Genomic DNA, 24,939 nt, shown 5'->3' with positions numbered 1-24,939 from the left:
GTGGTTAGGTCTTACACTCATTTTTCTTCCCACTTACAGGCTTAGGACTGACAATGATTTTAATCAATGGCGTTGTTAAAAATGATTGTTTTAAACATCACATTATGTTAATTATATATATTTACATTATAATTATTATATTATATTATACTAGGTATACATATTATTATTATTACCAAACATTTTTTTTTTTTATCGTAAAATGTAATTATTGTTATTATTATATATTTATTTAAAACGAAGTTAGACAAAAACATAAACAATTAAATTTCGATACTTTCATTTTATCTTGTTTAAATTATTATAGACGTTTGCCCTACAAGTACGGTAAAACACTTTTTACTTTTCAAATTGTATTAAATTTTTCATTAAAAAAAATTCAATATAGCCAGTTTGTAAGTATAAAATGATTATTTGAGTCAAGTAGTTTATTTTTTATAATTTTTTTTTTTAAATATCAAAGTAAATTAATTTTAAACGTAATAATATTTTTCAAAATATTATTTTTGTGAATACCCTGGTATAAGTATATTCCTTAAATTAATTCATATAATCTCATATAATGTTCATAATTTTTGATATTTGTGTAATTAATTTTCTGTCATGCTTTGTACAAAAAAAAAAAAATAAATAAATAAATGAAGGAATAAAATCAAATCAACTAAACCAATTATTACTATGCAACTGATTTTCTAATAACAACTAAAAATAATAATTTTCTAAAATCTACTATAGTATGATTTGTCATAATATTTGTTAATGTCTGACAATAAGAAAAATATGATTAAAATCACGAAAAAATTATATTTTTTTTTTAAATGTTTATATAATTTGTATAAATTAATTTTCTTTAAATGTTCGAAAGGTAAAAAATTGACTTACTATCAAGATGAAATATCAAGTAATAAACATTTTAGTATGTCAAATGGCGAGTTCGAAATTACTGATCAGAACGATAATTTAATACTGACAGTATCTGTCAAAGATACAAATAAAGATAAAAGTTTTTATGAAAATCAACGTAGAGCACAGGAAGTAATTTTAAAATTCTTCAAATGCATACAATACAGGGACTGTTATACCTATTTCTTTTTGTATGATACTTGTTTTAGATTACAAATGAAAGACGGATGAAAAAAAAAATCAACACACTTCCAAATGATCAGTCGATCACGAAATTAGAAAATATCGATAGTATTCTCGAAAAAAGTGTTTTTGTTAGTAATGTATTTAAAATGTTATGAAATCAATATTTAAATTAAAAAATGTATTAGGAAATCGATTAAAAAATAAGCGAATAAAATATTGTTCTCTGATGCAAATCTAGTTGCTAATATTGATTTGATTAGTTATCAAAGACACACTGGTTTGAAATTATAAAATTACTCATGTGATTATTTGTTATTTTTGCACAGGATTTAGAATCAAATGATTGGGAAATCTTGTACATAGAAATGGCTAAGTACATTAGCGACGAGCCTAAATGCCCTAAATACACTGATAAAGTTACAGTTAATTAAAAGGAATAGATAGTCTGTATTATAAAGGTAAACAATAATCAATTAAACATAATATATTGTCATTCATTTTATTTTATTTTTTGCGTATAGAATAAAGGTAACTTGTATGGCTATATGGATTGTATTGTATTTATTTATAGACAGTGTGATACTATCAAGGACCTAGGCATAAAACATTTTTACATTGTTTAAAGAAAATTAAGACACATAGGTAATAATAAATTTATAATTATACAATATATAATGTTATATATTTTAAAAACTAGTATTCCCCTCCACTAAAACGAATTTGGTTCAATCTTAGATAAAAGTCCATTTACCACCTAATATGATAAACTTTTATAGAAGGATAGATTTTTTTTTAGGTTATATTAAAATAATACCACAATAGTATTTTACTTTAAGTATCCTTTCGTTATATAAATTATTCAATCAGTAGGTCGTGATTCAGGTATCTAACATTTAATCAAATTAAGAATTTAGGCCAAACATCGAAACATAAGAGAAAATTAGTAGTTACATCTAATAGCTGCATTGTTAATTATTTTATAATTAAATTCAAAATATAACAGTCTAATATTACTGTACGACTATTGTACATTCATTTTGTAAGTGTATAACACATTTTTCAACAACATAATTAGTCACAAATAACACTAATATTTTATCTCTCGTTACATTGTTACAAGATACATAAATACATGAGACATGACGCTTTTATTAAACTAACTGGTTACAACTTACAGCAGTTATTTCAGGGGCGTCATTTAAACTTTTTTATTGTTGGTGCCAAAATTTTTGCAGGCCATTCAAATCATTACCAGGCCACTTGGATTTTTTTTTTGTGGATTAAGGGGGGGGGGGCTTAAATGGTGACAAAAACTTTATTTAATATGTCACCTATATTAGTATGAAAACATCACAATATTATTACTATTTTTTAAAAACTATGTGTAGGTAGATACTTTTAATGAGTTTATATCATATTGTGGATGCCAGTTGTATTTGGTAAGTAAATTTATGGGTATAAAGCACCTTAATAGTTCTTAATCGAACCTAACCTATACATTTTTTCTCCCTGCACACTCAAAATAAATAATATACCTAAACTGAAATTGGTTTTATGGGTTACATTGTTCAAAATGGCACAAAAAAAAAACATATAATATATTAGGTAATATATAATACTTAGGTATATCGGCGCTTATATTTATTGTTGACAGGCCAAAGAAGGCGTTTATAAAAAATGTTGGTGCGAATGTACACCCTGCACCCCCCCCCCTCCTCCCAGAAAAATGACGCCCCTGAGTTATTTTGTTACTTATAATTACGTTCAAAGTTACAAGTTCAACAATTATTTATGTTTATTTCTTCAAGAAAATAATGACTCCAAATATCTGTTAATATGAGGAGTTTAAGAGGAATATGTATTGTGTAATTTATAATTTAAATTTAAAGTATCAATAGTACAATTTATAATAGCATTGGTTACAAAATATCACAACACGCAATAATGTATGTTATAATACAGCAGTAGTATTATGTATAATTAGAACATAATGTATTAATGTTACATAAATAAAATATACAAACATTAAACATCAAATGACAAAATATATTATAAATTATTATGTCGACATGAAATATAGATAACACACTTGCGCATGGAGAATTAGATAATTATTATATACTACATCCTTTATATTATAAAATAAAATAATACATTTGAAATTTATAAAACTAATACTGATATCATATTATAATTATGATATATTAAAATTTCTCTTTGAATAAGTACATGCAGTGGCGCGCACACACACACACACACACACACACACACACACACACACAAACACGCATTACAGTAGGACGCTACTTAACTGCTATTCAAGGGGTTTGATATAGGCAATTTTAATTACATTTTAGAAAAATTAAAATGTTCTGTCTTAATCTGTCTTAATTAGCCCCCCCCCCCCCAAATCTACAAATTTAAAATGTATAATTTTTTATATATATTTAAATAATATTGTATATTATGAGAGGGTCATATTATTAATTATAAAATAAAAATTATCACTGATATTGTAGATATCTATATCTTTATATATATCTATATCTATAATGAAGTCGCTTTTTTTTGTTCGGGATAAACTCCGAAACTACTTATTCAATTGTCGTGCAATTTTTTTTAAATTGAAGTGGACATCACAGAGAAGGTTTAAGGCAAAAAATTAGTCCGATTAAGTTAATAAATAATTAGTTATTATTTATTAAAATAAACGTGTAAATTATATACCTATATATATATATTATTATACATATTGTATACTGCTAATAACCAAGGTATTGTGCGCTCGCATCGCCTGGCAAATATTTAAACATTGTTATTTTATTAACTGTTGATTGTTGACTGGTTTAATCATTTAAAGGCGTAATTGATTGTACTACTTTCATTTTTTAAATGCCTAGGCGAAAGTTAAACATTGGCAGTGCCGTAGAAACCACCGGTGCAGGCGTTGCAATGCACCGGGGCACTTGATCTTGAAAGGGCCTTACGCCCTTACCGATCATCTGATAATGTGACCTAAAATATACAACAAAGAAAAAAGAAAATTATGTTATAAAATTATGGGGCATCTGAACATTGGTCGATCTCAGAATGATGCCAAAAGAATGCGTGTATTACGTAGAGAACGACAGTCAAATAATGATGATGTTGTTAACGACAGAGGTTCATGGTCGAGAAAAGATTATTCTGCTATGAACTATGAGTTAACGGTTGATTACAAAAATAACCCATCAGTTTTTATAGGAAATCCTACAATAGTTTTGTTCTGCTCTGAGATGGAAAAACGAATGCAAAACGTTATGTTGCTCTAATGGCAAAGTAAAATTAGATGATATAATTATACCACCAGAACCATTGAATTGCCTTCTAAATGGAAGTCACACAAAACATAAACAATTCACACGCGATATTCATTATTACAATAATGCTTTCCAAATGACTTCATTAAGAAGCAAGCAGATAGTTCATAAAGGGTTTATACCTACCTTTAAATTACAGGGTCAGGTTTACCACGTTGCCTGCAGTCTTTTTCCATATCATCCTGATGACCATACATTTTTGCAGATTTATTTTATATCCGATCCTGATACACAAGTATCTACACGATGTAACCAGGGCCATAATTACCATTAGGCAGGATAGGCAACTGCCTATGGCCTCCGTTATTAGAGGGCCTCGGATTTATATATGAATCTTATTTTTTTTTTTTTAGAGTATTACTTTTATCATATAAAATAAAATATATAAGAAACATATAATTCAAAAACAAAAAACAAATTAATCCTTATCACTTATCAGCAAAAATGTAAATGAAAATAAATAAAAGTCTATTTTTATACATACTGGAAACACTATACGGGCCACAACCATCGGCCACCACTCACCAGTCTTAACAAATATCACAACTCACAAGTATATTAATAATAAGTAAGCATTCAACAAACGATTATGAGAACCGTCACTCGTGACTACTGACTCGCCAGTACTCAGTATATTATTTTCATTTACAGGAATTCTTCTGTTTTCTTATAAAAGTGATTTATTTTGTTATTGTTAACGTTTGTTTGAACACAGTTTATAATACGTTTTTGGTAGCTGAGATTTTTTTTTGTATATTGTAATTGTATTTAATTAATTTGTTTTAAATGTCGTCGAGGAAGACATGCCTAGACAAAGCAACTAACACAAAAAAGCAAGAAAAGTTGTATTATAAAATAGCAAAATTAATAATTTCTATTTTAAGTACCTATAAAAATGTAATGTTTCCTGTTTTTTTTTTTTTGGTTAATAAATAATATAAAAGAAAATAAATGTTAAATTTTGTTTTCAATATCAATAATTAATATATAATATTATATATATTAATTAATAAATAATAGTTACAAGAAATCTGTAGCCTGTAGAGATAAAAAAAAATGTATATTATAATTATGTTTGTGAAAATGTTTTAGAAAATACTAAATTGTAATAAATTATAATTTTGCTAAATACAACTCATTCGTGGAGGGGGGCTATATATACGCTATTGTTGACAAGGGGCCACATTTTTTATTTTGCCTAAGGCCACAAAATGTCTAAATTAGGCCCTGGATGTACCTAACATAAATTCAAGAGAGATCCTCGACAGCGTATTAATGAGATCCCTACAAGACATACTCATAATAGACATGTAAAGTCATTTAAAACAGCCATTGAAAGCGTTCCTTCTAATCAGTGGCGTAATTACGGGGATGCACGACGGTGCACTCGCACCCCCAGGTATTATGTAGCAGGTGCAAAGATATGCTTTTGCACCTGCAGATGCTGAACTTTATACCTATTGAAATACAATACCAACTAAATTTCATCGATTCGTTGATTTTTTTTTAGCTTATTTAAAAATGTTGTATCACTTTAATTAATTTCATATAAATATTATATTTTTATATGTATAATGTACGAATGTACCATATATAGTACAGACACAGCACATAAAGTATTTAAAATATAGGTACATACAGATTTTGATATTTGTTTATGTTATATTATTATCAAATATAAATAGATACCTATAGCACACGCGAGCAATGCAATTAGCTTTAAATATGAATAATATGACTTAATTTATCATTACGATTATTGGACCGATAACATTTTGCACCTGCTAAAATTTAATGGAATTACGCCAATGCTTCTAATGTTACAGACTATAAATTGGTAACAAAGTTCCGAATGGTGAACATCGCGGTCGTTATAATGCTCTGTCAACGAGCGAAATAGCCGTTATAATTACAGGACAACAATTCGACAAAAGAGACTTTGTACTGTCATGTCGTGATGAAAATCTTCAAATAATTTCTGAATTGCACCAATCCTACGACAGTCTTCAATATTCATTAATGTTCCTCTACAGTGAAGATGGATACTCGATAGATATCTCTCAAGTCGATCCTGTTACTAGAGTTCCTACACAAAAAAAAGTTTCATGTATGAACTATTATTGCTATCGCATAATGGAACGCCAGAAAAATTCAAATCATTTACTTAGATATGGCATGTTAACCAATATATAGTTGATCAGTATGCCAAAATCGAATCTGAGCGTTTGGCGTTTCTATGACATAATCAAAAGACATTACGTGCTGAAAGTTATATTCATCTACAGGACGCATTGCGCTCAAATGAACAAAACAATAACATTGGACAATTAGTTATATTGTCATCAAGTTTTACGGGGGGGGGGGGGGGGGGTGAGGTATCTTCACGAAAAAACACAGGATGCAATGACTTACGTAAAAAACTATGGTAAACTAGAATTATTCATCACGATGACATGTAATCTACACTGGCCCGAGATCTTAAATAATATCCATACTAATTCAAAACCTCAAGACAGTAGTTACAACATAGTAAATCGAGTTTTTTATTTAAAGATGCAAAACTTGTTAACTCTCATTAATAAACATTATATATTTGGCCCTCCACGGTGTTATATGTATACGGTTGAATGGAAAAAGCGTGGGTTACCGCATAATATACACCTTCTTCTTTGGCTTACAAACAAAATCCAACCAGACCAAATTGACAGTGTAATTACAGTTGAAATACCAAACATAGAAGAAGAAGGTCAAGAACTGTATGATATTGTTGTAAAGCACATGGTTCATGGACCATGTGCGGCTTTTAGCCATAACTCACCATGCATGATTGAGGGGAAATGTTCTAAGAAATTCCCAAAACAATTTCAGAGCAATATACCTCTTCTGGTGATGATGGCTACCCAAAATATAGAAGATTATCACCCGAAGAAGGTGGAAAAATATGTACTATTCGAAATCATGAAATTGACAACAGATGGATTGTACCCTACAACAAACTTTTGCTGATTGTCATATTAATGTAGAATTATATAGTTCTATAAAGTCGATAAAATATGTAACTAAATATATTAATAAAGGCAGCGACCAAGCTACGTTTAGCGTGCAGTCAACAGATGAAGTGGACCAATATCAGTTTGCCCGCTACATTTGTAGCTCAGAAGCAGTTTGTCGGATTTTATCATTTAGTATACATGAGAGAGCACCAACTGCTATCCATCTCACAGTTCACTTAGAAAATTGTCAAAGGGTATATTTTTCAGAAAGCAATGTAAGTGATGTTGTTGATGATCCGCAAGATACGACACTAACAACGTTTTTTAAATTATGCGCAGAAGATGAATTTGCTAAAATGTGGACTTTGATAAGTATAAAGGAACTGTGGTAGAAGGGCACCCTGGCGTCAAAAAAACCGATGCTCTGGGCAAGGTATATACAATCCATCCTAACAATACCGAGTGTTTTCACGTGAAGATGCTGCTCCATATAGTTAAAGGTCCAACTTCTATTCAAAGTCTTCGCACAGTGCAAAATGTCATTTATGATACTTTCAAGGTGCATGCAAAGCGTTGGGTTAATTGGATGACGCGTCTCATTGGGAAAACACGCTATCAGAAGCGTCTATATGTTGTACACCTAAATCACTAAGATGTTTATTTGCTATCATTTTGTCAAATTACTGATCCTTTGATGCTTTGGCAAAATTATTGTGAAAGTATGGCCGACGATAAACTGTATCAAAAACGACAGGAATTGTCATCAAATGATATTAGTTTTGACCAAAGTCTATTTGATGAAGCTTTATTTGAATTAAACAAAGAAGTGGAAGTTTTATCGGGAAAATCTATAGTACATTTTGGTTTTCCTTTACCGATAAACATAAATAGAACAACAATTAATATTGAGTGTTTAAGAGAGAGAAATTATGATCAACAGCAACTATTACTGTCCGTTCAAAATGAAAATCAATTAAACCGTGAACAAATAATTGTATATGATTCAGTGATATTGTCGTCTGTTAACAATAATTAAGGCAAAATATTATTTTCAGATGCTCCTAGGGGCACGGGTAAAACTTTTTTGATAAATTTACTTCTTGCAAAAGTAAGATATGGTGGAAAAATTTCTCTTGCGGTAGCGTCATCTGGAATTTCAGCTACGCTATTAGTAGGGGGCCGAACAGCTCATTCTACATTTAAAATTTTAAACTTGCTTTGAAATATGATAGTGACAATACTACGAGTGTCTGTAACGTTTCAAAGCAAAGTGGTACTGGTAAATTGATGCAGGACTGTAGTCTAATTATTTGGGACGAAGCGTCAATGTCTCAAAAAACTTCAGTTGAAGCTTTAGATAGAACGATGCGAGACTTGCGACATAATAATAGTCCTATGGGTGGCTGTACATTGTTGTTCTCTGGAGACTTCCGTCACATCTTGCCTGTAGTTACAAGTGGGACAAGAGCTGATGAAGTCAACGGGTCTTTGAAAAGATCCTACTTATGTCTTTATATAAAAATATTAGAACTTAAAACTAATATGAGAGTGCTATGTACAGATCAAGATAATATAAATTTTGTCAAAGATTTACTTTTAATAGGCTAAGGCGAATTTCAAGCAACGAATGATAAAATAAATATTAAAAGTTTCTGTAATTCAGTACCCACTATAACAAAATTGATTCAAAACGTGTACCTGAACATTCAAAATATATCTTCTAAATCATTGAAATGGTTTCAATAAAGGGCTATTTTGTCACCAACAAATGAGCAAGTCGAAAAATTAAATGATTTGATTCTATCTTGGTTTGACGCTCAATCACAAATGTACTATTCAGTTGATACAGTCTTAGAAAAAGAGGATGTAGCCCATTTCCCAACTGAATTTCTTTACTCTTTAACGCCTTCTGAAGTCGGGGGGACATACACTGATTTTATAAATAGGGGCACCTATTATTTTAATGAGAAATTTGAGCCCACCCACACTTTGCAACGGCACAAGACTACAAATCAAAAAAATGAGAAGTTCATTACTCGAGTGCATAATATTAACAGGCTGTGGTAATGGAAAAACTGAAACAAGTTGTGTGAGTAGTTAATTACTTCAATGTTTCTAGGTATTTCTAAAATCTTAATTTAGACAAAAAAAACAGATCATTTTCGAGTACTTACTATAAAAAAAATCTACGGATTGAGACATTGTGTATAGCATTAAAAAATGATGCCATTTTTTGTTACGCTTGTTGCTTATTATCAATTGACTCTGGCCATGTCGAACAAATATTTATTAGTATTAGATTTAATAATTGGAAAAAAGTAAGTTTTGAATAATAAGTTTAAAATTTTAAAATTCTATATACAATTAACTTTATAGGCAGGTACTCGTGACTAATATATATGTATATATATATATATATATTATAATAATTATATAGGCTTCTATATACTATATATATTATAATAATTATATAGGCTTCTATATACTATATAAATATTATATTTTAATGCAATCTGGATATACGATGAGTTTTTATTTTATTGTTTTAGTTAAGTGGTTATATATATAGATTCAAAAGTGAATCGTACAAAACTTGAATTGCATAATTCATTCATAAAACAATAACATTTAAAATAATTAGTTCTTAACACGGCAAATTTAAAGTCGAATGCATCGGTATATACAATATATTTTAATTTAGTATAAAAATGATGAAGTTACATAATGAATTGATAAATGTATAGATGACCAGAATATTTAGGTATATATAAAAAAAAATTTGATAACACAATAATAACAAATACCTTGTATAATAATAAAGATAATATATTAGGTAATATAGGTTGGTACATATATATCTTATCAAAATCAAAACCCTTTTATGTGTGTACTTTAATTTAGGTACACAATATAAAAAAAATTAGTTAGTTTTTGGCATTTTTCTTTGACATTAGAGATTTTGTTCTCGTAAATTATTTCTTTTAAATTATTATTTTTGAATGAAATTGAATTTTCTGTATGATACTTGATAAAGTTAATAAATATCCTTTAAAGGGCAACATTTATCATATAACTATTTTAATATGTATTTTTTAGTTGGATGAAACTTAAAAATAATATATTTTAAGGGCTAATTTTTGTAAATATTAATAGAGTTTTCAAATCTAAGACTGCGGGATCGCATAAACTTATAATATAACAAGTGTATATAATGTGTATAATTGATGAAATTTAATAGTTTTTATTATTGAACAATAATAATAATAATGGAATGTGAACCATCGAATGCTCGTGATGTAGATTTTATAGTTATCAGTTTTTAAAATGTATGATGGTTTCCCTTATATCTTCAAACATTTTAATCCTTGATGAAATCAAACTGTATATTGCTGTTAAACTGAAGCCGAGCAGACCACCAATGCCGCAACTTCTAAGACCACCTGAAATATTTTCATTTTATTTTAATTTAATAATTTTAAAATAAATATTTAAACTGAAACAAATAAATTATTATGTATACTCAGACCTACAAAGATTATATATATATATTTAATTATCTCAGTGGTTCCCAAACTTATTTCCACGGTGCCCTTTTTTTGGACCGACTATAGACACTGTAAATATCACAAATGACTGGAGCAAAAATTCTCATAAATGACGAAATTTTGAAAAAAAAAATATTTATACATTTTAAATTATTTATTATGAGCCGTAGACCACGGTGCTCTTAGAAAATGCTGTGGCGACCCTAGTGCACTGCGGTGCACCGTTTGGGAACCACTGATGTCCATATATATTTGGAATTAAGGCATTAAATACTTAAGTCATTAGCCTGGTACTGTGTGAGGGAACATTTAGTTGGAACACGTTTTGTGTGTACGGCAAGGATTTGTTGCTAAAAATCTAAGAAAGGTCACTCATCTGGGAGTTATTAACAAAGGTCGGTACGTACATTCAGAACGTTTCCATAGTTGAGCGTACGACCACACCACTCTTGGCCACAAAGATTATATTATTAGTCGAAATAGGAACGAATAGATGTGGCCGTTTGGATATGGGATAATAAATTTGACGTCAAAAATAATATTAAATCATTCAATAAAAATATAAGTAAGAATTAAAAAACTAAAATAAAATATAAAAATAGATATTTATATTATAACATAATCATATATTTATATTTATTATAACACATTAAAAATTTATATAAATTATCAAAAATTGTTATTTTTATTATGTTAGTATAATAAAAACTTTAAAACGAGTTTAATCAAAATGTTAACATACTTTCATTGTTTTTATAATTCTTATATATCAGCCAGAACGATAACCAGTGTTGGGATTAGATAAGTACTTTTTTATCTAGATAAAGATAAAATATAACACAATTTAAATTTATCTAGATAAAGATGAAAGATAAATACATTATTATCTAGATAACAAGAAAGATAAATTTAATTTTTTTAACACATTGAAATCCAAAACATTTTAAGAGTACACCTTTGATACTACTTAGTACTTCAATATTATATAAACATCGGCTATACGAGTAAATTAATGTTAGCAGTAGACATTATTATTAATAAATAACTAAGGTAGGTATAACTGAAAAAAACATTTTTTAAATTAAGTATAAAAATCAAGAAAAAACTACACATTTTACACGATTTGTAATAATGTAATGTAGGTAGGTACCTATATTTGATTACCGTGTCCGGGCCTAACGAAAATATCAATAATAAAATATAATACTTGTATAATAAATAACATTATTATGAACATATTTTTTTTTTTACTGAGATGACTCGACAATTCAAATTTAAAGTATTGGCTAGTTATCATAAAAATTAATTGACAATCAAAATGTGTATTATATTTTTTTGTATAGAGATGAATTTATCTAGATGAATGAATTTTTTATCTTAGATAATTATTTAGATAAAATTCAACTATTTATCTAGATAAGATAAAAGATAACTGAATAATTATCTAGATAAGTCTCAACACTGACGAAAACATAATTTTTAAATAGAATCACTCAAAATATTACATATTTATTTTAATTTCAACAATATTAAATAACATTTATAAAATTTTCCTTAATATATTACTGATTATAATTATCTTATTGGACGTATTATAATTTACTATAAATCATATTTTTTTCATATTGTGTGTTAATTTTAAATTTTTTCTACTGATATTTATATTGATTGATTTGTTGTATTTATTTATTTTATTTTATGACTAATAATTATTCCCACGTACAAATGGCTACTATATTACTAGAAGTAGTGCTTATTTTTCAAAAAACAATAGAAGTGAATACAAATTGGATGCTAGGTGATTTCATCACTTGTGTAAATTTAAATAAATTGAAGAATTACTGCGAGTAAAGTATCAAAAGAAAAAAAAATTCCCAGTTCCAACCATGTTTATGGGTACCTAGGCACTTTTACACTTCTTGTTTTATACCTTTTTTCATGACCCAAATATTAAAAAAATTACATTATCCGATTTTTAATTTATTGAGGCTTAATGAAAAATTTGATACCTAAAAATGAATTATACAATTAAGTTACATAATAATATAACGTATTTAAAAGTTATGTTGTTTAAACAGTAAAAATTAATTCTATACCTACCAATGCATACATTATAACAAACTTAAATAAACTATTAAAATTACAAAACTAATTAAAACTCACTTGTAGATCTATATAAAAGTCCCGTGCTTGTTCCAGCAATAATATTATTATAAATGTCATCTTTTTGGCCTCGAGTCTTCTCTAGTATTATACCAAAAATACTATAGTATACCACTAATGTACCAAATTTTTCTGAGATACTAGATCCATGTTTTAAAACGCTATTTAACAAACTATAAATCTCATTTTATTACTTCCTAATAAATACAATATTAATATATATATATATATATATATATAATTCAAATTTATCAAATGGATACAAATAAGATAATAATAAAATGTCTTACAGTGTTCTGTTGTATGTACCAGTTTGTTTATTGAGCAATACGATTTTCATACCACAATGTACTCCACGCATAATGCCAATTGTAGCACCCACCGAGTACCATGTACCGATTTCAATAAAACACATTTCAAAACGTCCCCGTTGCTTAGAACCAACACCGTCTATAAATATATACTCTGACTGAGAATGCTGAACTTGTGAGCCATGTTTTAAATATGGCGATGGGATCAATACTCCTTTTTTATCACCTGTAATAACAGAAGTGTTTGAGATTAATTCTAAGCTTACTTATTGGTATATATACACATCAAGTATGGAGGCCATAGATATTACATGCACAAAAAACATAATAGACTAAATACCTTTATTATCATCATTTAAATCTAACATGTTTGTAGCCGCCATCCTAAAAACAATAACGAAAACAAAATAAATAAAAGCATAAACAACCGTTTTAAGTTTTCTATTTATTTTACTTTGTATAAAAACGTATAAGTAGTACCTATTGTAGCGTACGATGACTGTAACAAAGATACGAATGCGAAGAATGCGTAGCAATCTATCCAGAAACGCTTAGTTGATTACACCGTGCACTACCAACAGCATGCTACGAAAACTATGGTACACACACTGAGTACACATACCTGGGTACAAAGATCGATAATACTACCACCACCTACGAGCATATTTTGCACCCGTTGTGTAGACCGAGGGGGTTTACATTCATGAATGTTGGCGTGTAAGGTAGTGGCGCCACCTATATGCGTAGTGAGTTTGATCACGTCCTCGAATGCATTCAAATCCGGTAGTGGAATATCGATATTTTGTTATTTCCAGAACAGGAAATTTCTGTTTGAATTATTTATTATTGTTTGCTTTTTTAAATTAGTGTAGATAGGAAATATTTTATACATTGATCATTTTTACACGATCCTTGCTTCCAGGTGACTCTTCCCGCCACCAGAACGGTTAAATTTGGGGTGCAAATGGTAATGATGTCATGGGACAGTTGCAGCATCCCGTCCCCTACACCGATCCTATTGATTGTCATCGGCCCACACACCATAGTAATATAAAGAAAAAGACTTTAATCGTATCAAATAGAATTCATCGACTTTTATTGTGAAATTAGACCATATGAAAAATGATAAATGATAATAATGTAACAATGTAAAATATACATAACGGAAAATTTCAACCCCTTAAAAGTTATTTTAATAATAAAATACCATGGTCACGTACAAGCTTAGATCATATACTATTGATATAGTTACCTCATTATAAAAACGTTCTACATGTTTTACATAGGTACACCTGCACCTGCTGCACTCTGTATACACCTGCACACCCTACGATTTTTGGTGACGTCCATGGGACAGGTAAAAGGTTACGTAGTGATCACGAGTTCACGGTAGGACCCGTGATGGATTGTAAGAACGGTTTTCGCGAGCTTCATTGTCAACATCTGGTAATAGTAGTAAGTAACAAATAAATAAATTGAGTTCGATAAGAAAACAATAATAATAAGTAATACATTATAAGGTTTCATTATCAGTGCACCACAGATATGTTCGGCATTCACCTCCATGCATCGTGACCAATGTAATCAATTGACATATTATTAACATATTGTGTAATGCTATTTATTTATACGTGATTTTTTTAATTATTTGCCAGCTGACATCCGTTATATTATGAAATCTGAAATAGGGGATAACATTTTTTTAAATTCATATTACATACAATAATGACGAATTTTAGAGTAGGTAACAAAAATTATTCAAAAGAAAGGGAAGGGGTCCCTAAATCGGCTAAACCCCCTGGGTACGCAACAGGTTGCACACTCTGCGTCAAAGGTGTGGACGCGTCTCTAGTGTTGAAGAAATCATTATTGACTGGTGACAATGGTGACTGGAGACTGATTTCTACGTATTTCGCATGCGTGTCAGTACTCGCTACATAATATTTATAATTTATACACATTATATAGAAATATATGAAACATTCGCTTCGAGGACTAGGCGGCGTGGTCGTGACAAACGGATTAAGAGAGGTAGCTTGAGTTTCATTTTAAGAGGACAGCCAATACATAGTTTTAACAGCCCCTGATAATCATAAAAAGCTTCACTCGTTTTCACACTTAATATTCCGTCTATTTTTATAAGTCTATGAGTAGTATGAAATAGAGAGTTCTCCTGGAAATCTTTACGATCCTAACGATCCTTACAATCTCTACGATCCTGACTATTATTAAGATCCTTACAATCTTTACGATCCTTACAATTTTTACGATTCTTACAATGTTATCACATCCACCGCCGCCCGATCATACACGTACGCGATGTATGTTTTCCCTCTCCTTGACCTCATATGGGAATACTTCAGAGTTTAAATATATCTTGGCGTTTTTTTTTTATTTTACTATGATCGAAAAATGACATTGCTTTACTTTCGACGCATTGATGACTAAGTATAACATACATAAATATTCTACATTTAGCATTATGAAAGCATGTACATATTGTAGAACGATTTAATCGCACATTAAAAGAAAAAATGTTTAGAGAGTTTACGGCGCGTGGCTCAAACGAATGGATTTCAATTTTACCGTTGCTGCTTAACGAATATAATAATTCAAGGCATAGAACTATAGAAATGACACCAATACAAACAGATTCCGACCCCGCTTTAGTAGTAATAAAACAGCGTAAAATTAATTATGAAAAAATTAAATTCCAAGTCGGTGATAACGTTCGTATCAGTACACAAAAAGGCGTGTTTACCAAAAGGTTATTTGCCAAACTGGTCCACGGAAATATTCGAGATCATCAAAATAAATAAAACATTACCCATTACTTATCAATTGCAAGATTATATGGGTAAACCTATATCAGGTTGTTTTTACTCAGAAGAAATATGGAAAACTAATTTCCCAAACGAATATTTAATCGAAAAAAGCTATTCGTAGGAAAAGCGATAAAATGTTTGTAAAATGGTTAGGGTTCGATAATACACATAATAGCTGGATAAGTACATTTGATTTTAAAAAATAGTGCTAGTCGTCTTATAACTATGAACGTGTTTGGTAGTTCTCAGGCTAGTGATATTAAAAAAATTATTTCCGATATTCAATCAAGTAATAAAACAATTCTAAATGATGTGAAATTTCATCAGAAAGAAATTGATACTTTGAAAAGTAATATTGTTGATCTAGGTACATTTAAAAATAAAATCGTTGGAAAATAATATACGAACAAGTAATAAGTCTTTATTAAATTGTAAAATCGTATGTCAGAGCTATTTAATAACTATATGCTATGCTGCAACTAGTACAGCAATAGGTATCTTCGTGATAATTTCACACATGTGCATTTGCCTCAATTCCCCTATGCTAAATTGGCTTTAACCAATAAGTGAGATCAGAGAGACTCACTGTAATATGTCCTAGACTTTCGAGAGGCTCGGCGTTGATGGAAATAATTATACTTCAATATATATTAGATAAATGTTTCAAAATTAGTTGTTATTTAAGAGGGCCTAGGATTTAGTTCTGTGCCACTGCCAAAAATATGCGTGGGGGCCTGGATCTATTCATTGCTTATCATCGAAAGGTACACTTGTTCAGTTTGTATGAGCCATTGTTATATTGTTCCAGTACTTATTATGTAAAAGTATAAAATGTATTTAAACAATAAATATTTACAAATAATATTAGAATTCATATCACCGATTATCATCGTAAAACATTATTTATTATGAAATTAATTTAAAATATAATATATTCGTATAAGAGCTTGAAATATTTCAAACAATTTAATACAAATATGGCTCTATATAAACAGTACCTAACTTCAATAAAATATTGGTCGACCTTGAGACTTATAAAAAAAAAAAAACATTTTCGTGCATGAGATTGGTTGTGTATTTGAAATGGTCAAATAATTATTTGAATAAATTTAAATAATAATAAACGATAGGTAACAAATTATTTAATTAAATAGCAATTAATACACATACACTGAATTCATGACTCTTGAGATAGTTGTGTATTAGAATCTAATTATAGAAACTAATAGAAGTTAATATATTAGGACAATTTGTTAAAAATAAGAACTATACAATTAATGTCAATAGACAATAAATGATAGTAACTAAAAAATTAATGTTTGTATTGTTTGTTATAAATATTCAAATTTAAGAGGGAAGTCTTATCATTGGTCAAATAGTATCATCATATTATATGACTGATAACATAGTAGATAATTGGTAAAAGAAAGCTGAAGCTTTGAATAAAATATTACACTATTTACATCAAATCGTAATGGAACATTACTGACATAGAACATAATATTAAAACTGACATTAAAATACCATGGTTCCTTGAAAAATATTTCAGTTGAATTTTTAATGCTTAAAATTCACGGTTATCACTTTTTTTCTGAGATATTCGTGATAACTGATAATGTAATGTTAATTGTAAAAATGTAATGATCTTAAATGTAATGATCTTTTATGTAAGTATGAATAAATAATTAGTTTAAATGTTGTGCATGCTAATAATTACTAAATTTCTACGTAAATTAGTGGTGAGTATTAAATTTTGACTATAAATGATACATCAAGATATTGTGTTAATTCAAATAATTTACAGAAAAAATGTTTATAACATCAGAATAATGTAATCAAGCTATCGCCTATCAGCTGTTTGACCACAGTCTGTAATACACTATAAAGATTTAAATTATTATAATTATTCTTAACAAACTGGTTGAGACCTGACTGTCGTATACAGTCATAGTGTCTTCTGCCTATTGTGCTACGATCAGTGTAGTTTTTCTGAGTGTGCAGTAAATAGGTAGGTACTAATCAATAAGTTCTCATTTTCATAAACGGATTTCGATTTTTTCATTTGAGGTATATCATTGTTTTATATTATTTCGTTTCTTTGGAAGGATGTACAATATACCTAGATACTTTGGATTTTCAAGGGTATACTGTAGGTTTTGAATACAATATTTTGTCTATTTATTTGTGGTTATTGATTGATAAATTATTATTATTTTAATTTGTTATTTTATATCCTTTAGCATTCAGAAATTAGAAATTAAAAATGTTAATTAATTAGGTTTGTATAATGTGTAATAAGCTGAAGTGTTACTATACAAGATACCTACTTAAAAACACTTTAATTTTATGTTTTTAGCCCAGTTTTTAGTTAGTAAAAAAAGCTTTTTTCTATTTAGAATGCTGTTATACTGGATAATTAATAGTTTATTTATTTATTTATTTTTTTAATAATTCAATTATTAATTAAAAATATAAAAATTTTATTAGTACCTAGATAGGTATTTATTAAAATTATATTAATACTTATAATTATAACAATGTCATAATCATTATTACCATAAGGTTCTACACATTTTTTAAGGCCAAAACTAAACATTACATAATAGTTTATAGGCATACCGCATAGGAACTTAGAGATTCAATTTTTTCAGAAATAATTTTCATATCTTAATAAGCTTTTTTATTTGTTATACTGAATGTTGGTCAATAATTATTATTCAGCTATCAGATAAATGTAATTAAAAATACATATGTACTTTTATATCAGGTATGCTAACAGAAAAATCAAATTGAATAATATTAGATTTCACTTTAATCCAAATATTTGATCTAATGTTAAAACTGTAGATGTTATTCTAAATCATCATTATTTTTTTCATTTCAAATAGGAATATTAGTTTGGTTTGAAACTTATATTAGTATTGACTTTTTGTTTTATTTTTTAAATTAAAGCACTAAATTTTTGGTTTAGTATAAACATTATAAAACTAGATATTTATTTATTAATGTGCATTAGGAACACATCATTGCCGCACAATAGAGATAAAAATAAGTATAGTACAACAATAGAAAAAGAACATATCGATCTAGTAATTATTATAATCTATACTTTTCATTAATTTCCAAACTATTTCACTCTCATAGTCTCATGATATGTTACCTATAAAATGTAGACATTTCAGTATAGGTACTTAGTAATGTTAACTTGTAATCCATTAAACACAGTTGGACTAACAATGCCATTACTAGCACCTTACTTTACCTATTTAATATTTTAATTTATTTGTATTCATTTATCAACAGGTTATATATTATTATGAAGCTGATTTTTAAGTCACTGGGTACATTACCCTTACGTCGGTTTTTATCAACTGTACCCCAACTATTAAATCCTGTACCAGAAGCTACCCTAGAAGAATGCTGTATTCTTGTTAATCAACATGACCAAAAGTGTGGCTTTGTGAGTAAACGAGACTATCATAGACTAGTAAATGGGAACCTTCCTTTATATTGTGCGTTTAGTGTTTTCTTGTTCAATACTTAGGATGAACTACTATTACAACAGCTTTCATCGACCAAGATCACATTCCCTGATCACTATACAAATTCTTGCTGCAGTCATCCGTTATACGAGATTCAACATGATCGTAAAGATTTAGAAGGAGCTAAAGCTGCTGCTTGTCGTAGGCTGGTTTTTGAATTAGTCATTCCTGCAAGCCAGTGTCAACCTAAAGACTTGCAATATATAACCAGGATAAAGTAATTACAAGTAATCAATATATTTAAAAAAATTGTGCCTAACTTGATGTGTTTTTTAGGTATATGTCTGAAGTAGATCAAACCTGGGATGAACACAAAATTGATTACACATTTATTTTGCACAAAGATGTTTCTTTGGACCCCAATCCAGATGAGGTGATTATACTTTCCTATATATTCTTAAATCAAAAATGAATAAATTCTTAAAGAATTTGAATCATCCAATTATACCATGTTTCAATCTCATTGCACAAAACAAACTGACAAACTGGTGGGACAATGATAACCGACTGTGTGACGGAGAGAAGACCTGTTGCCATATCCTGCTGGCTTGTGCCGTTTCACCATCATCTCACAGGAAGGCACATGCCACCCTTCGCAACGAGCCCTCATCCCTCCAGAACGGATAGCGGCTCCCCGGCAACTCAATTAAGGCTGGTGGGACAATCAAAGATCTCTGGAGAAAGTCATGAATCATAAAAAAATTATTACCTATTAAACAATTTTCTATCATGGAAAATATTAATTTAGACTGGGACTATATAAACATTTTTACTGCTTGAAGTATGCAAAGGCAGTCAAGTTCATAAAAATAACTCAAGTTTGGTTAAGTTAGAGAATATAAGATCAATAAGTTTGAAGTTAACTCTTAACTAATAAAAAATTAACTCAATAAGTTAAAAGTTAATATAGAAAAAAAAATCTTAACCCGGTTTATAATAAATTATTATAATTTTTTCAATTGGTATCTGGATCAAATAATAAGTGATATTGGTTTTTGTAATTTCTTAAATAAACATATGAACAATTTTATAGAATTTTTATCGTGAGGTACTACACTGTTAAATATATATACTTATCTTATTTTACATGATAATTAGATTTTTAAACTATGCACATCTCAATTAATAGTTTAACAAATATTAAATTATTAAGATCATTTAATATAATATGCCTATCTAATATTCCAATCTGCCTACTTATATACTTATATTCAGTGGCAGCTTGAACTTTTTTCCTTTGAATCACGTTTAATATTTTTACACAACCCACCCTAAAATATATTTATTAGTTATTACTTATTACTGTACATTATCTGCTGAGTACACATTGTGGCTATATATTATATTTATTATTTATAGTTTAATATTTAAATAACCAACCTGAAAAAATGGTCCAGTCTACCTTTTCCAACCATAAGACCCACCCACCCATCCATTAATATTTTTGTGAATCACATGATTCAAATATACTTCCTTCGAGCTGCCACTGCCTATATATATTATTTTACGAAGAAAAATAAAGAAATGTTTATGCTATTTATAATATTAGATTAATCTCCATCTTTGATTGTATGACAATTAGGTTGTTAAAATTACATTGTTATTGGTTTAATTATATTATGTAATGAGTATTAATGACACTATTGTTCACATTAAGTTAGAATATCTACAAATTGTATCACATAATTTTAGTTTACATTTAAAAATATTATAACATACCATAAGTTCATAACATACTTATATATTTTATAATAATTACAATTATTTATCATGATTTTTGTTTCAATTGTTTGGTCAATTATTATTTTTATTTTTAAATTTCATAAATTATTTGGCATAATCACATACTTATAGATTATTTAATGAGGACAATAAGTATTATAATAAAAAATATGATTTTATATTATATCAGTTTTATTCTTTTAGGTTAGTAATTTTATATTTTTACTTACATTTTATTTTTAAGTTTTATATATTTTTTTGTATATTATGTGTGGCTAGTTTTTAATCATTACTATACAATTTATTAATTTTACACTGTTACTTGATTTTCTTTACTGGCGGAGTTAACAAAAAAAAAAAAAATAATAATAATATTTAATTAGTTTATTACTAATGATTAGGGTGCGGATTTGTATGTATTTACATATTTGTCGTGAATGATAATATTTGAATGATTCCTTTACAGAAATATGTTACAGGACTATCTGATTATTTTAAGCTATGGTTGATATTACATATTCTTACATATTTAATCTAAATTACATATTTTTACATATTTTACTGATATTACATATTTTTGTTAAATATTGAGCTATTTACAGAATTAGTAATGTATCGCCGTTTTATATTATCTGTGTCCTTGTGTTTTTCGTATTTGTTGAGTCTTTTTAGTTTTTGATTGTATAATATTATTTTATTTTATTAATATAGTTATATTCTTATATCACTGTGTTTAATCGAAAATGCCGAAAGTTGCTCCTAAAAAAAGAGACCTCGTAATGAGGTACGTGCGAGATTTTCCAAACGAAACATTTCGTAGCGATTCAAATATTTTATACTGTGATGCATGTGATAAAGCCGTATCAACTACTCAGCGCTTTCAAGTTACACAACACATAGGAACCGCAATTCATATATCAATAAACAGCGAAAGACAACAACAGTACAACAATTCATCACCTCGTCATCGTCCAATAAATCAACTTTTAATAGTGACTTATGCACAGCTTTAATTAAAGCAGATATACCATTGCGAAAAATCAAAACCTGTCTCTTGCTGATAGCCTGGGTATTGTCTCTAACACCGTAAAGAAATTGAAAGAAGCCCCTGGGGAGGTTGGAATAAAAATTAAGAAGAAAGTTGAACAAGTACTCAGTAAAAACCCAGGTTTAAAGACAATTGAAGCTATTGCAAACATTCATAACGGCAGCAATACGCAAACTTCTCTTCAATTTAGTATTGCTGAATTAGGGGCTTTTAAATTTGCTCCTATAACTTACATATTGCGTCCTAATCGACGTCGATTTACTTTTGACAACCTAAAAAAATATATGATTGTCAATTGTTTTGTTGACGAAGAAGTAGATTCAAACTCCAATGAATGAATACTTACTAATTACTTTGAAATTTTTACTTTTTAATTTTTAATTTGAATGTATTCCTAATTAATATTAATAAAATAATAATATAATGTAGTGTTGTATAATTTATATTTACGTACTTTTTTAATTTAATCATTTTAAAATTTTTTTATCAAGAATAAAAACATTTTTTTTTTACATATCTTGTATTTTTAATTACATATTTGGATAAAATTAAATACATATATATGTACATATTTTTGAATTTTTAATACATACAAATCCGCACCCTACTAATGATATTATTTTAAATGTTTTTGAATATATAAATATTTTAATTTTGGAAATGCTTGGTTTCTTTTTTTTTGACACAAACCTGACAACTATCGAAGCTGTTGTGCTTCATGAAAAAATGTATAAAACAGAGCTGTCTGATTACTGCACAGAGCCTTTCAACTATATTTAAATGTGTGATGCGATCCAGAAAAGTTGAACAATCTTGTATTTCTAAGAAAATTGATTTACTATTATACTGATAAAAATCATAGTAATAAAATAATCAAAGATAAATTATAGAATGAGATTAGCATAGAAATGGAGACATCAGGTTATTTTATAAAAATATAAAATAAAATAATTTTACTTTTTAAATGATGAGTACATAGTATATCTTTATACTTATGTTGGTATCTATGGTTAAAATTAAATCAATAGTTGAAATATTTATTTATTTTCAAACTATTTGGAAGTTATAATATGATATTAATATATTAAACATAATATTTTTAATTGATTTATTTTAAAATTTAAAGATATGTTACAAAACTTTTACATTGCACATACTTTGCAATGGAATTGAACCAATGTCTGAATTGAACAATTCAAGAACTTCTCTTTACGCAATTCATCCAAAAAAATTAAAAATTGTATTATTTTCTGAACGTGTTTTTATTTATTTCGTGCACCCTAATTTTACGTTTATTTTCATTTATTTCACTATTTAACAAAAAATTGGCACAAAAGAGGTATAATACGTTAGCTTCGTCAGAACTCATCTTGACCACTGGTGTAAAAAAAATTTGTCTCGTACAATTTTGTTTTATCAGTGTGAATGAAATTTGTTCCAAGCTGTTTGAAACAAAATGTTTCGACCAGTTTGGATCAGTTTTGCTCTTTCGGTGTGCGCCCGGCCTAAGCCCTAATAGTGTCAAAATTTAGTTTTTCCGTAGATAGTCAAGACGTCACCCCAGGGTTGCAAATTTTGTGGTGTTTGAGGGGGTGGTGAATATTTGAGGGTCAACATGAAATAAAAATTATAAAATTATAATTAAAATTTTCTTAAGGGTGGCAAATTTTCCTCGGGACGGCAACATCGCCAAACGCAGCTCTGCGTCACTCGATGACGTTTCCGTGGAAACTTCACGTGTGTCGAATGAGCGTGCCGTTTGCAGTATAGATACTGTAAGTGTGTGTGTACGTGTGTGTCCGTCACAGATCGTTTGTTGAGCGTGTTCACCCAACGTTGACATTGCTTATTGGCTTTTTAGTGTCTTTTAGCCCTGTGGTATAAAATCCACCACCTTGTGTGGTTATTACACCGTTCGAGTCACGCTCGTAACTATAACGGTATGTTCACCGGATTATGAACCAAATTTTTCAGCCAAGGATTGGAATTCAACCGTCGACGACCAAGCCAGTATTAAAAATTATTGGGCCGTAGATACCGTATCCACTAACTTCGCACAGACTGTATCACACTCAAACCAGCAACCCATGCACGTTCGGCGCGGATAACTTTCTTGATTTCACCATAAAATACGGTGATGGTGTAATATACAACCGGAACCGAAAGTTCACGAGACAAGAACTTTCCCGTGCCCACACGGTTCACACAAAGTGCGTCTGTTTCAGAGACTTTCGGGGTGCTTCTAAAGATTCATTGTGAACTACCTACGCGGAGTGTGTCACTCCGTTAACACATCTCACTGAAAATATGTCTCAGAGGTGAAACTCAACAGCAAGTGTATG

At 28.8% G+C, this 24,939-nt stretch overlaps 2 protein-coding genes and 1 pseudogene across 3 annotated transcripts; 2 read left to right on the top strand and 1 right to left on the bottom strand.

The window, feature by feature from the left end:
• The first annotated feature begins 780 nt into the window (after positions 1 to 780).
• On the top strand, positions 781 to 1,679 carry LOC149060759 (uncharacterized). The gene is made up of 4 exons (XM_089217978.1): positions 781 to 1,035; positions 1,113 to 1,217; positions 1,416 to 1,547; positions 1,611 to 1,679. The coding sequence occupies exons 1-3, from the start codon at positions 781 to 783 to the stop codon at positions 1,518 to 1,520; spliced, it is 465 nt and encodes a 154-aa protein (XP_089074104.1). The 3' UTR covers positions 1,521 to 1,547; positions 1,611 to 1,679.
• Positions 1,680 to 10,753: 9,074 nt separating this feature from the next.
• LOC107165189 (mitochondrial import inner membrane translocase subunit Tim23-like) lies at positions 10,754 to 13,828 on the bottom strand. Its single transcript, XM_015513311.2, has 4 exons — positions 13,801 to 13,828; positions 13,440 to 13,686; positions 13,150 to 13,322; positions 10,754 to 10,881 (listed from the first exon to the last, which is right to left on the bottom strand). Exons 1-4 carry the CDS (start codon positions 13,826 to 13,828, stop codon positions 10,754 to 10,756), a joined length of 576 nt encoding a protein of 191 aa, XP_015368797.2.
• Positions 13,829 to 17,843: 4,015 nt separating this feature from the next.
• Positions 17,844 to 23,208, top strand: LOC107165201 (isopentenyl-diphosphate Delta-isomerase 1-like; annotated as a pseudogene). Its single transcript, XR_016189843.1, has 4 exons — positions 17,844 to 17,952; positions 19,589 to 20,044; positions 20,104 to 20,338; positions 20,479 to 23,208. The product of XR_016189843.1 is annotated as an isopentenyl-diphosphate Delta-isomerase 1-like (transcript).
• The last annotated feature ends 1,731 nt before the right edge of the window (positions 23,209 to 24,939 follow it).

Source organism: Diuraphis noxia, unplaced genomic scaffold, assembly GCF_037042655.1.
Source record: "Diuraphis noxia isolate RWA-SAM2 unplaced genomic scaffold, SU_Dnox_SAM2 contig0001, whole genome shotgun sequence".
NCBI lineage: Eukaryota > Metazoa > Arthropoda > Insecta > Hemiptera > Aphididae > Diuraphis > Diuraphis noxia.
This window is presented reverse-complemented; position numbering and strand designations above follow the sequence as displayed.